This window comes from Carassius carassius, chromosome 45 (assembly GCF_963082965.1).
Source record: "Carassius carassius chromosome 45, fCarCar2.1, whole genome shotgun sequence".
Lineage (NCBI taxonomy): Eukaryota > Metazoa > Chordata > Actinopteri > Cypriniformes > Cyprinidae > Carassius > Carassius carassius.
The window spans coordinates 11,199,434-11,212,758 of NC_081799.1; the positions used below are offsets into that span (position 1 = coordinate 11,199,434).

The 13,325-nt window shown below is 37.7% G+C and overlaps 1 protein-coding gene across 26 annotated transcripts in view; it reads left to right on the forward strand.

Moving 5' to 3' along the window:
- The window catches only part of LOC132127880 (protocadherin alpha-C2-like), a 149,848-nt gene that overhangs the window by 105,510 nt on the left and 31,013 nt on the right, over positions 1-13,325 (forward strand). The window contains exon 1 of one of the 26 annotated variants that reach the window (XM_059540110.1): positions 2,455-5,130. The exons of 22 other annotated variants lie outside the window; for them this stretch is intronic. In XM_059540110.1, the coding sequence (XP_059396093.1) occupies positions 2,701-5,130 (2,430 nt within the window). In that variant the 5' untranslated portion in view covers positions 2,455-2,700. Of the gene's footprint in view, positions 1-2,454; positions 5,131-7,136; positions 9,921-13,325 lie in introns of those variants that run through there. 3 more of the 26 variants (XM_059540097.1, XM_059540103.1, XM_059540092.1) reach the window with 3 other exon arrangements.

The window sequence follows — 13,325 nt, forward strand, 5'->3', positions numbered from 1 at the left end:
TTAGCTTGAATGATTTCAAAATGGGGGGATATCAAGTTAGAAGTGCAAGATCAATGTGAGTAAATCTCAAGACAGCACTTGAGATCTGTGTTGGTGTTTGTGAGAATTCTGATTCGCAGCCAATGGAAAGGAGGGGCCTTTTCTCTCTGCAGTGAGATTCTTTGTCCTGCTTTTGCCTCCTCAAAGCTGCTTGTGCCTGTATGTGCCTACACACGAGCTGCACACAGTGATACTGTCAATAAGTCAAAAATGTAATATTTTTATTTTTAAATTTAAGTACACACATATTTGCAAGTCCTTACATATATTATATAAAGGTTTATATGCAATGCTTATCCCTCTTATTTTCTTTTCTTTTACATGCTTGCATCTGTTTATTCGGACGGCTTGAACACAACCCACACTTTCTCCTCTAACACACATATTACTCCCTTCACAACATGCGTTTCTATGACAACAGACTGAGCCAGACCATTCATTTTTTTCTTTGGGGAGTGAGGGCTTGTTGTTTGTGTGTAAGGGTGTACTCTTGAAGCCAAAGAGTCAGTACACAACCCTTTCTGGCTCTCCCATACTCCCTCTTGTGCTCAGTAGAAGTGTTTACCATTGTAAGTGTCATCATTATCAAAATAGTTTTTTTATTTTATTTATTTATTTTTATTTACTTACTTACTTACTTAATACATATTGCACAATTACCATTGGTGAAAGGATTGATTTTAGCATTTGTTGTGATTGCATACTGCTTATCCTCTTCTCCTTTAGAAGCAGAGATGATAAAACATCTATCCCACCCACAAATAATTATGATAAAACATACAAACAATTTGTACGCTAAAAGTGCTAACCATTTTTTTGTCTCTTTTTTTTCTCTTTTGTCTGCTACATTCCACCTCTTCACCTGGCTTTCACCAACAAAGGTAAGAACAAATTCCCTTTTCTGTTAAAAATGTGTTAATGCCTCTGAAATGCAATGATTAGTACATATGAACAGAGTCAGTGTTTTCTTATAAGATTTTAATTGGAGGAAGCAAATGTGTTGTTTGTGCAGCTAATGAAAATCCCTGAAATTGTGATAAAATATTTAAGACAAAAAGGATGTATTATGATTTTTAGTTGTTAAAAATTAAATAAATATTGTGACATATTTTCATTTATTACTACTGCCCCATTATCAATAGAGTCTGTCATGGGGCCTTATGCACAGGATGGGGGGGGGGGGGGTATCTATGATAGGTGAAAGACTTCTGCCTTTATATTTACTGTATTTTGAATTACACTGTCAGTTAAAAGTAAATCAAGAGTAATAATATGACTATCACATTCATTGAAAGGGGGCTTTTAGCCTTGTCATACCCAAATGTGTTTGCCTAATATGTTTGCCAGATGTGTATTGCCATTTTGATTCCAAATCCAACACATGAACAACACTCATAGTACAAAGTCTAATGTCACACAGTGGCATACTGTCATTGCAAAAAACGCAATAATAGAGGAAAAATATTTTTGTAAGTTTACTTTATAACAAAAAAAAAACAAAAAAAAAAAACAAAAAAACGGGTAAGTAAACCCGTTTCAGTAAATTTCACTATTTCACTATTTCACTATTTCAGTAAATCAGTTTCTTCTGATGTTCCCAACCAACGTAAAATATTTTTCAGTGGACCTCATGCTTACATGTAAGTATTTTGCGAAGAAAGAAAGACAAACAGCATGGAAATAGTGGTTACTTTGTCTAAGCTTGCAAGTGCAGCTGCAGGAATAGCCCGCCTGTGTGGCGCTGTCCACTCAAGTGGTGCTGAAACGCTCGCTTCACTCTAGGCTGCTTGCGGTCTCCCCCTGCTCATGGTTGAGTCCTTTTTTGCAAGAGGATCATGCAGTCTTGTACGGATAAAGAGCATTTTAACCACTAATATGAATGATAATGTAATGCTTTTACTTTTAAAGACGATAGATATAACAAAACGTTAATATTTCTAAAAATTGCAGTTGATCTTTGCGCTTTCATCAATAACTTCCACACACAGCAATGCCTGCTCAAACGTCGGTTCTGCTGCACTTCTCTGTGACGCCACATGACGGCACACGCTCATATTCTTTTTAAAGCAGCTCTGTTTTAGATAATAGAAGAGCACACACAATAGACACACGCGATAGAGGATAGTAGAAGGTAATAATCATCATCATAGATAAAAACTATATATGTATTAATAAAAATACTTCTACTACTACTACTACTATTAATACTACTACTACTACTACTACTACTACTACTACTAATAATAATAATACTAATAATAATAATAATAATAATTATTATTATTATTATTATTATTATTGTTGTTATTAATATTTTAATATCTTATTTTTAGATAAGGAGTGGCTATGAATCACTCTAAATCACTTTTGATTTGCCCTACTCGTACTAGCCCTTTAAGATATTTTAAGAATTGGATTGGTTGAAGATAAATGTACAGTCGACCAATGAGGTACATACTTAGACAAAGAGATCCACTCCCTCCCACTGCTGTGGCATCTTTCGGAGCTCTGCAGTGAACGCATGAAATACTCATTTTATCTAAAGGAGCTCATACACTAAATAGGAATATGCAATCAATGTACTTTCTGGGATTATGTCATTTTGAATATTTTGAAATCTTGAGAAAACTTGGATAAAAAAAAAAAAACTTGGAGCCGGAGATGATGGAATGTCTATTCGTTTTGAGGAGAATTTGGTGGTGCTGTGTCTTTATTCTTCCTTGGAGTACAATAGAGGCGCAGATTCGATACACAATTCCAGAAGAGCTAAGAGAAGGATCTGTGGTCGGAAATATCGCCAAAGACCTCGGTTTGGATGTATCTAAGATTATAGATCGTAAACTGCAAATAGCAACTGAGACTGGTAAGCAGTATTTCGCCGTGGATGTGGAAAAGGGTGATCTTATTGTGAATGAGAGAATTGATAGAGAGGGTTTATGTGGATACAATGTCCCGTGTGTTTTGCCTCTTCAAGCCGTTTTAGAGAATCCTCTGCAGATGCATCGGATTGTGATTGAAGTACAAGATATTAATGACAACACGCCCAATTTTAAATCTAATGAGCGTATACTAAATATCCCCGAATCCGTTAATTCAGGAGCAAAATTTCTCTTAGAGAGCGCTATTGACTCAGATGTACAGTCCAATTCTTTAAAATCATACAGTCTGAGCGTTAATGATAATTTTGGTTTAAACGTTAAAACTCAAGATGGGGTCAAAATTCCAGAATTAGTACTGAAGCAACCTCTTGACCGAGAAAAACAGGCTGTCCATAAACTAATATTGACAGCAGCTGACGGAGGAAATCCAGTGCTCACGGGCACATGTGAGATCACTGTTGTGGTGTTGGATAATAATGATAACGGTCCTGAATTTGAAAAAGCTTTTTATGAGACTTGTGTTGATGAAAACGAATCGATTCATAAAGAAATTCTGAGAGTCAAGGCTATAGATTTGGATGAAGGGTTAAATGGAGAGATAGAATATTTCTTTGCAGACCAGACATCAGATACAGCGTTATTTAATATTAATCAACAAACTGGTATCATCACAGTTAAAGGACTGTTGGATCATGAAAAAGCAAGCCTACATAAATTTGATATAATTGCAAAGGACAAAGGAAATCCTCGAATGGAGGGCCACTGCAGTGTAAAGATAAAGGTTAATGATGTAAATGATAACGCACCTGACATAATTATTACTTCCCTCTCAAGTCCGATTCCTGAGAACTCCTCAAATGGTACTGTCGTTTCTTTGATTAGTACAAAAGATGCAGATTTAGGAGAGAACGGTAAAGTTAAACTTACATTGACCCCCGGAACACCCTTTAGATTAAACCCTACAGTTTCCAATCACTACGCACTGCTTACCAACGGTCCTTTAGACAGAGAGACTTATTCTGAATATAAAATTGAACTGAAAGCAGTTGATACCGGTTCACCACCGCTATCTAATGGAAAAACCGTCAAAATCGGGATCTCAGACGTAAATGACAATCCTCCAATGTTCGCTGAGAAATCTTACACGGTTTACGCTAAAGAAAACAGTGCTCATGGTTCAATATTGTGCTCAGTCTCCGCCCATGACCCAGACTTAGGCGAAAATGCCAAAATCTCCTACTCCATTTTGGACTCGAAGGTTAAGGACGTTCCTGTATCTTCTTATATCTATATAAACTCAGAAAACGGAAGTATATTTAGTATGCAGTCATTTGACTACGAGAAAATCAAACTGTTTCAGATCGTCATTCAAGCTAAAGATCATGGCTTTCCATCTCTGAGCAGCAACGCAACTGTTCATGTGTTTATTTCGGACCAGAACGATAACGCACCTGCTGTCATTTACCCGTCTACATCCATGGGGTCTGTCTCTCATCAGAGGATGCCCCGTTCTGCTAAAGCAGGACATCTCGTTACTAAGGTAACAGCAGTGGACGCGGACTCCGGTCATAACGCCTGGCTATTCTACAGGCTCGCGGAGGCCACGGACGCGTTTCTGTTCAGTGTCAATTTACATACGGGAGAGGTGAGGACTAAACGCGCTGTTTCAGAGCACGACGACTCCTCTCAGAGACTGCTGATAGAAATAAAGGATAATGGAGAACCGATCCAGTCAACCACAGTCACAGTGGATATACTGATAGAGGACGGCTTTCATGAGCCCATCTCAGACTATCGTTTGAAAACTACAGAAGACAACAAGAAAACTGGTAAAATCACTTTGTATTTGATCATATCTTTGGGCACGGTGTCGGTTTTGTGTCTATTGACATTTTTCACGTTGATTGTAAAATGCGTTAAAAACAATATTGGCAGTTCAAGTTGCTGCGTCAGCCGAACTGATTCTGGATACAAGAACCCCAACAGAAACCTGCAGATCCAGCTCAACACTGACGGGCCCATTAAGTATGTGGAGGTTCTGGGAGGAGACATGATGTCTCAGAGTCAGTCCTTTGGCTCCTATCTCTCTCCAATGTCAGAATTCAGTGATCTCACCCTCGTTAAACCCAGCAGCACCACAAACTTTACAGACACATTAAACGTGCTTGACGCGTCATTACCAGACAGCGCGTGGACGTTCGAGAGCCAACAGGTGAGTGTGTGAGATTTTAGTATTTTTTTTATATATTATATTGCATAATCATCTTATTTTGAATATTACAGTTGGCACTACTATTGTCATACGTAGATGACATAATTTACTCTATCCACATTACAACTTTCATAATCAATAAAAGTAACACTAAATTTACATTAAAATTGCTAGAGCGTTGCAGTGTCAATTTCATTGATGAAAATGCAATGTTTTCACGCACGTGCACACATAGACATGAAAGGGGGCTTGAGCACCTGCCCTTTTTATTCCTGGAGAGAAAGTGCCCCTTTTTTCTGGGATGCTTTTTTTTTATTTTTGAAAAATAATATATATTTCTGTTTGCACACATGCAGCTTCCCTGTCAAACAAATATATTTATTGAAATATAGTATCTAAATATCAGGTCAGGAGTTCTGAAGCGCTCCCTCTCCCTCTCCCCCGATTGTTAAACCCGATTGTATTGCTTCCGCTAAAGAAAATAGTCCGCTCCGTCTCTACCTAGAATCCTGTGAGTCCATAGCAACGCTCTGTTTTTCATGGCAACGGTCTGTTATACTCCGCACAGCGGTCTGTTGGTTATAACAGACCGCATTCTACATTGGAATTCAACCAAGCCATGTAATAAAATAAGTAAATAAAATAAGCATATATCACCACCAGGTGATATGCTTTAGTTATTTTGTTTATCCTATTTACCTGCATTCCCCTGTCAATTAGATGCAAATGTGCGCATTTTAACTAGTTGACGCCTAATTTGCATACAGAACGTCCCCAGTTATTGACTTACATCAAGAGTCTTTCCCCCTGAAATTTAGAAATCTAAATTGGTGAATTTAGAAGAAATCTATAGATGCAAACAGATGGAGGATACACTCTAAAAATGTAGTAAATCTGAGTAACTGCATCTGGTACATTAATAAATAAAACTGAGTAGAAATAAGTTAACATTAAACTTTAAAAATAACAATATTTATAAATTAACTTTTTAAGTAATTTAACTTTTTTTATTTCCTCGAAACCTTTATAAAATAGTATTCCATACCACCACAAATACATACATGACATTGGCTTTTATTGAATTTTTACTCAATTATTTTGGTAAGTTTAATTTGAAAGTGTTATGTATTCTGATAACACCAAAATAATTAAAACGATGTAGTGCCTTGTGCAAAAATAAACAAATTATTAGTAAAACACGCCCCTCTGTTTGATGCAGTTATTTAGGTTATTCTAAATATGAAGAGTTCAGATGAAAAATCCTCTAAGTGCCATCTGAAATTTCCTTCAATAATGATAATTTTTTATCAAGCTTGTATGTTTATGTTCACTTATTTCACATTACTGGCAATGAAAATTACCTATTAATTGTCATTTAAGTTAAATTACTGAACTTACATACGAGCTTGAAAAAAAAGCTCATAAGAAAATTTCAGATGGCACTTAGAGGCTTTTGCATCTGTTTGAGGAAGATAAAATTAATTAACTTTTTAAATTATTTTTTTTTTAAAGGAAGTCAGAGTTGCGTTAATATATATATATATATATATACTTTTTTGTTTAAAAAAAAAAAAAAAAACTAATTATGAGAAGTGCCCTTTATTTCACTTGAGCCCCTGCCGCTCAAAATGTCTGTGCACGTCCCTGAATGTTTTGATAATGGAAGCTGGTAATAAAACATTCGTACCGATCTCTACACTGATAATTGATACTTTAATGAATGGATACACTCTTCATTTTGTCATTTGATCTGAATATATTCGTATAGAATAGTTGTGAGATTTAGTCAGTCGAAACAGAATAATTGATCTAAATTGTCTCAGGAAAATAGTGATTAGTGTTGTGTTGAATATCGTATTTTGTGTACATTTGTTAATGTAAGGTTTGTGGGCACATTAATGTTTTTAGAATTTGTGGAGTAAAAATATCGTTTTTATTCATAAGTAGAAATAAATAAACATGTATCTTGATTGTTGAAAAACAATGATTGTTTCATTGTACAGTGAGCTATGAAACAACTGTATATATTCTGCATAGGTGTTGAGCTTGGCTGTGCTCTGCCTCTTTAAGACTGATTCATGTTGTGACTGGAGAGGGCTCGTCCAATAACAGGACCGCACTGCACAAAGGGATCCACTCCCTCCACCCCGCCATAATGATGAGAACCATTACGCACAGACCTAAGACAAAATGCACTGCACTCGCTGCAATGTATTAAACAACGGAATATAATACGCACTTCTATACATTTTAAAATGTTAAGTTATTTCCATGAAGGCTCTTAGTCGTAAAATGAATCTCGGGATATTGAAATTAGCAATCATTTGTCGTGTTTGGAAATGAGGACTCAAATACAAAGGAGATTTTTGCTCTGGCGGGCGCTGTGGCCGTTGTGTTTCGCTGTTTTGTGGAGAGATACAGAGGCGCAGCTTCGTCTTACAATACCGGAGGAGCTGAAGGAGGGATCTGTTGTTGGAAATGTAGCTAAAGATCTCGGTTTGGATGTATCTGAGATATCTAATCGTAAATTACGGATAACGTCTGAGTCTGGTAAGCAATATTTCAGCTTGAATTTGCGGAACGGCGAGTTGCTTGTGAATGAAGTAATAGACAGAGAAACCCTGTGCGGACAAAGCGCGAGTTGTGTGTTGCCAGTACAAGTCATAATCGAGGATCCACTCCAGTTTTATCGTGTCGAGGTGGCCATACAAGATATTAACGACAACTCTCCAATATTCTTATCGGAAATAAACACAATTGAGGTGCCAGAGTTAACATTAATTGGAGCAAGATTTCGTTTGGAACCTGCTCAGGATCCTGACGCTGGAACGAACTCCTTGCGCTCATATGCGCTTAATAAAAATGAACATTTCGCTATGAACATTAAAACCGATAGTGATGGAACAAAAGTACCAGAAATAGTTTTAGAGAAAGCTGTCGACAGAGAAAAACAGTCTGTACACCATCTCATTTTGACAGGTATTGATGGGGGCGATCCAGCGAGGTCAGGAACCACACAGATTTCTGTCAACATTATTGATGCGAATGATAATGCTCCCGTATTTGAACACGAGATATATGAGGTTAAAGTGATGGAGAGCACAGCCCCGGGTACAATGATACTTACTGTAAAAGCTGTTGACTTGGATGATGGTATGAACGGTGAGGTTGAGTATTCATTTGCGGCACATACACCTGAAATTTTTCAAAATTTGTTTGCTATTAATCCTGTGACAGGTGAGTTAGTCGTTTTCAAGCAACTTGATTATGAAACCAGCACCTCATATAAAATTGACATTCGTGCTAGAGACAAAGGCTCATTTGCAATGGAGGGACATTGTAGAATCCAAGTGACTGTTTTAGACGTGAATGATAATGCACCTGAGATCATCATCACCTCCTCACCAAAACCTGTGCGAGAAGATGCGACCGCTGGGACTATGGTAGCCTTAATAAATGTTAAAGATTTGGATTCAGGCGTAAATGGAAACGTATCACTTAGCATGTCACCGGGCACTCCTTTTAAATTGAAGCCAACGTTTTCAAACCATTACACGCTGGTGACAGATTCACAATTAGACCGAGAAGAGTTTCCTAGATATGACATTAAGCTCATAGCATCAGACGCTGGATCACCTCCACTGATATCTAGCAAACTCATTACAGTTAGTATACTAGATGTCAATGATAACCCTCCTGTGTTTTCTGAACGTGCATACTCGGTTTATATAAAAGAAAACACCGCTCCGGGATCAATTTTATCATCTGTAACAGCGTCAGATCGAGATACGGGAGAAAATGCCAAAATTGTCTATTCAGTTCTCGATACTAATACTCAAGGCGTACCGGTCTCTTCATATGTTTATATAAACTCTGAAAATGGTAGCATATTTAGCATGCACTCATTCGATTATGAGAAAATGAAGGTGTTTCACATCATCGTGATTGCTAAAGATCATGGCTCTCCATCTCTGAGCAGCAATGCAACTGTTCACGTGTTTATTTCGGACCAGAACGATAATGCACCTGTTGTCATTTACCCGTCTACATCCATGGGGTCTGTCTCTCATCAGAGGATGTCCAGTTCTGCTAAAGCAGGACATCTCGTTACTAAGGTAACAGCAGTGGACGCGGACTCGGGTCATAACGCCTGGCTGTTCTACAGGCTCGCGGAGGCCACAGACGCGTCTCTGTTCAGTGTCAATTTACATACGGGAGAGGTGAGGACTAAACGCGTTGTTTCAGAGCACGACGACTCCTCTCAGAGACTGCTAATAGAAATAAAGGATAATGGAGAACCGATCCAGTCCACCACAGTCACCGTGGATTTACTAATAGAGGAAGGCGTTCATGAGCCCATCTCGGATCATAGTATGAAAACTACAGAAAACAACAACAAGAAAAGCGGCAAAATCACTTTGTACTTGATAATATCTTTGGGCACCGTGTCACTTTTGTCTGTGTTGACATTATTTACGTTGATTGTGAAATGCGTACGAAGCAGCATCGGAAGATCTGGTTGCTGTATCAGGAGGACAAACTCTGATTACAAAAACCCAAACAGAAACCTGCAGATCCAGCTCAACACTGACGGGCCCATTAAGTATGTGGAGGTTCTGGGAGGAGACATGATGTCTCAGAGTCAGTCCTTTGGCTCCTATCTCTCTCCAATGTCAGAATTCAGTGATCTCACCCTCGTTAAACCCAGCAGCACCACAAACTTTACAGACACACTAAACGTGCTTGATGCGTCATTACCAGACAGCGCGTGGACGTTCGAGAGCCAACAGGTGAGCGCGTGATATATATACTGTCTACTGTCATATATATTTTTATTAATGTGACATGATGTGCAAACACGAATTATTCTAACCACTTTACCACTTACAAATTCACAAACATATTTTCACCATACACTGAAAAAAATCTGTGACATTTACTGTAAAATACCGGCAGCTGTGGTTGCCAGAACTTCACCGTTGAAAATATAGCAATATTTTAGGTTTTACAGACTTAACTTAAATAAACAATAAAAAAGTATTTGATTAACTGATGCAATGTTAATAAACCAGCATATTAAAATACTAATATCTGTTTTGAACCATTGTAATACTAATAACCACCAAAAACAGGTGGTGAAGAGAAATCAAAGCTCATCACAAACGGCTCTCCCACAATCTGAGAAGGGATATATATATATATATATATATATATATATATATATATATATATATATATATATATAAGTGTAAAAAAAACTAATAAGAAACCTGTTATTTCAGCGAAAAAAACTAAATATGAAGTGTCATGCAGGTAATTCTGGGAGTGTCAATTTACATTTTTTCACTGTAAATTATCCAATCACTTTTTATTTTTTCACTTCCAAAAACTGTGATTTTAACAGTATTTTACTGTAAAATTACATTATATGCAATCACAGTTATTCACCGTTTATAGTATGGAAACTTACTGATAACCAATTAGCAGGTTTTTACTGTAGCATTTTTAAAGTCTTTTACTGTTAAAATCACAATCATTTTTTACAGTGTAGTTCTTTTTAAATGGATCTTAATATTTGGAATTAATACTTTAACACTTACTTAATAATATAATAAAACTTAAAAGCGATATTAATGTATTACATATTTGAGCGTCCATATGCTTCTATGCAGCATCTCCATACTGTTTTTTTTTTTTTTTTAAGAATACTGATTTTAGTTTTGCAGTATAGTCTTCATTTGAGTAATTGTGGAGGAAAATAGTTGTTTCAGTGCAGTATGACCCATAAAATAACTGTATTTATTCTGCATGGATTTTGAGTTTGGCTGTGCTCTGCCTCTTTAAGACCGATTCATGTTGTGACTGGAGAGAGCTCGTCCAATAATGGGACCATATTGCACAAAGGGATCCACTCCCTCCCCCAACATAATACTGAATACCATTACGCACAGACCTGAGACAAAAAGCACTGCACTCGCTGCAATGCATTTAGGCACGGAAATTAATCTAGGATTCTATACATTTTAAAAAATTACGCTATATTTGTAAAGGCTTAAAGTCGTAAAATGAATGTCAGAATACTGGAATCAACTATTATTGATCGTGTGTGGAAATGAGGACTCAACTACAAAGAAGGATTTTGCCCTGGACGGCGCTGTGGCTGTTGTGTTTCGCTGTTTTGTGGAGAGATACAGAGGCGCAGCTTCGTTATACAATTCCGGAGGAGCTTAAGGAGGGATCTGTTGTTGGAAATGTAGCGAAAGATCTCGGTTTGGATTTATCTGAAATATCTAATCGTAAATTACGGATAGCATCTGAGTCTGGTAAGCAACATTTTAGTCTAAATTTGCGTAACGGCGAGCTGCTTGTGAGTGATATTATAGACAGAGAAACCCTGTGCGGACAAAGCGCGAGTTGTGTGTTGCCAGTGCAAGTCATAATCGAGGATCCACTCCAGTTTTATCGTGTCGAGGTGGAAATACAAGATATTAACGACAACTCTCCGAGTTTCCTTTCAGACACAAATAATATTGATATATCAGAGACCACGTTAAGCGGAGCTAGATTTCATTTAGAGCCTGCGCACGACGCAGATGTAGGGTCAAACTCTTTGCGCACGTATGCTTTAAATAAAAATGAATATTTTGTCTTACATGTTAAAAATGACAATGACGGAACGAAAGTCCCAGAAATAGTTTTGCAGAAAGCACTTGATAGGGAAAAACAGTCTATACACCATCTGATTTTGACAGGTATCGATGGAGGTAATCCAGCAAGATCTGGCACTACTCAGATTACTGTTAAAGTGTTAGATGCAAATGACAATGCTCCGACATTTGAACAAGATTTATATGGTCTTAAAGTGACGGAGAACTCTGCTCCAGGTACAGTCATTCAGAGACTAAATGCAATTGACTTAGACGATGGAGTAAATAGCGAAATAGAGTATTCGTTAGGATCTCTTACACCAGAAGCAATAAAGCAGTTATTTTCCATTGACTCAGATACTGGCGAATTAACCATATCAAAGAGTCTTGACTATGAAATGAGCTCCATGTATAAATTCGACATACGCGCCAGGGACAAAGGAGCGCCTGTAATGGAGGGACATTGTAGAGTTCAGGTGAATGTTTTAGATGTGAATGATAATGCACCTGAGATAACTATTACATCTTCACCCAAACCTGTGCCAGAAAATGCGCCCGCTGGGACTATGGTAGCGTTAATAAATGTTAAAGATTTAGATTCGGGGGTGAACGGAAATGTAACGCTTGATATTACACCTGTTACCCCATTTAAATTAAAGCCATCATTTTCAAATCATTATGCACTAGTAACAGATTCACAATTAGATAGAGAAAAGTTTCCTAAATATGACATTGAGCTAAAAGCTTCAGACGCTGGATCACCTCCACTGATATCTAGCAAACTCATTACAGTTAATATACTAGACGTCAATGATAACCCTCCTGTTTTTTCTGAACATGTTTACTCAGTTTATATTAAAGAAAAAACCGCTCCGGGAACAATTTTAGCATCAGTAACAGCATCAGATCTAGACACAGGAGAAAATGCCAAAATTGTCTATTCAGTTCTCGATACTAATACTCAAGGCGTACCGGTCTCTTCATATGTTTATATAAACTCTGAAAATGGTAGCATATTTAGCATGCACTCATTCGATTATGAGAAAATGAAGGTCTTTCACATCATCGTGATTGCAAAAGATCATGGCTTTCCATCTCTGAGCAGCAACGCAACTGTTCATGTGTTTATTTCGGACCAGAACGATAACGCACCTGTTGTCATTTACCCGTCCACATCCATGGGGTCTGTCTCTCATCAGAGGATGCCCCGTTCTGCTAAAGCAGGACATCTCGTTACTAAGGTAACAGCAGTGGACGCAGACTCGGGTCATAACGCCTGGCTATTCTACAGGCTCGCGGAGGCCACGGACGCGTCTCTGTTCAGTGTCAATTTACATACGGGAGAGGTGAGGACTAAACGCGCTGTTTCAGAGCACGACGACTCCTCTCAGAGACTGCTGATAGAAATAAAGGATAATGGAGAACCGATCCAGTCCACCACAGTCACAGTGGATTTACTAATAGAGGAAGGCGTTCATGAGCCCATCTCGGATTATAGTATGAAAACTACAGAAAACAACATCAAGAAAAGCGGGAAAATAACATTAT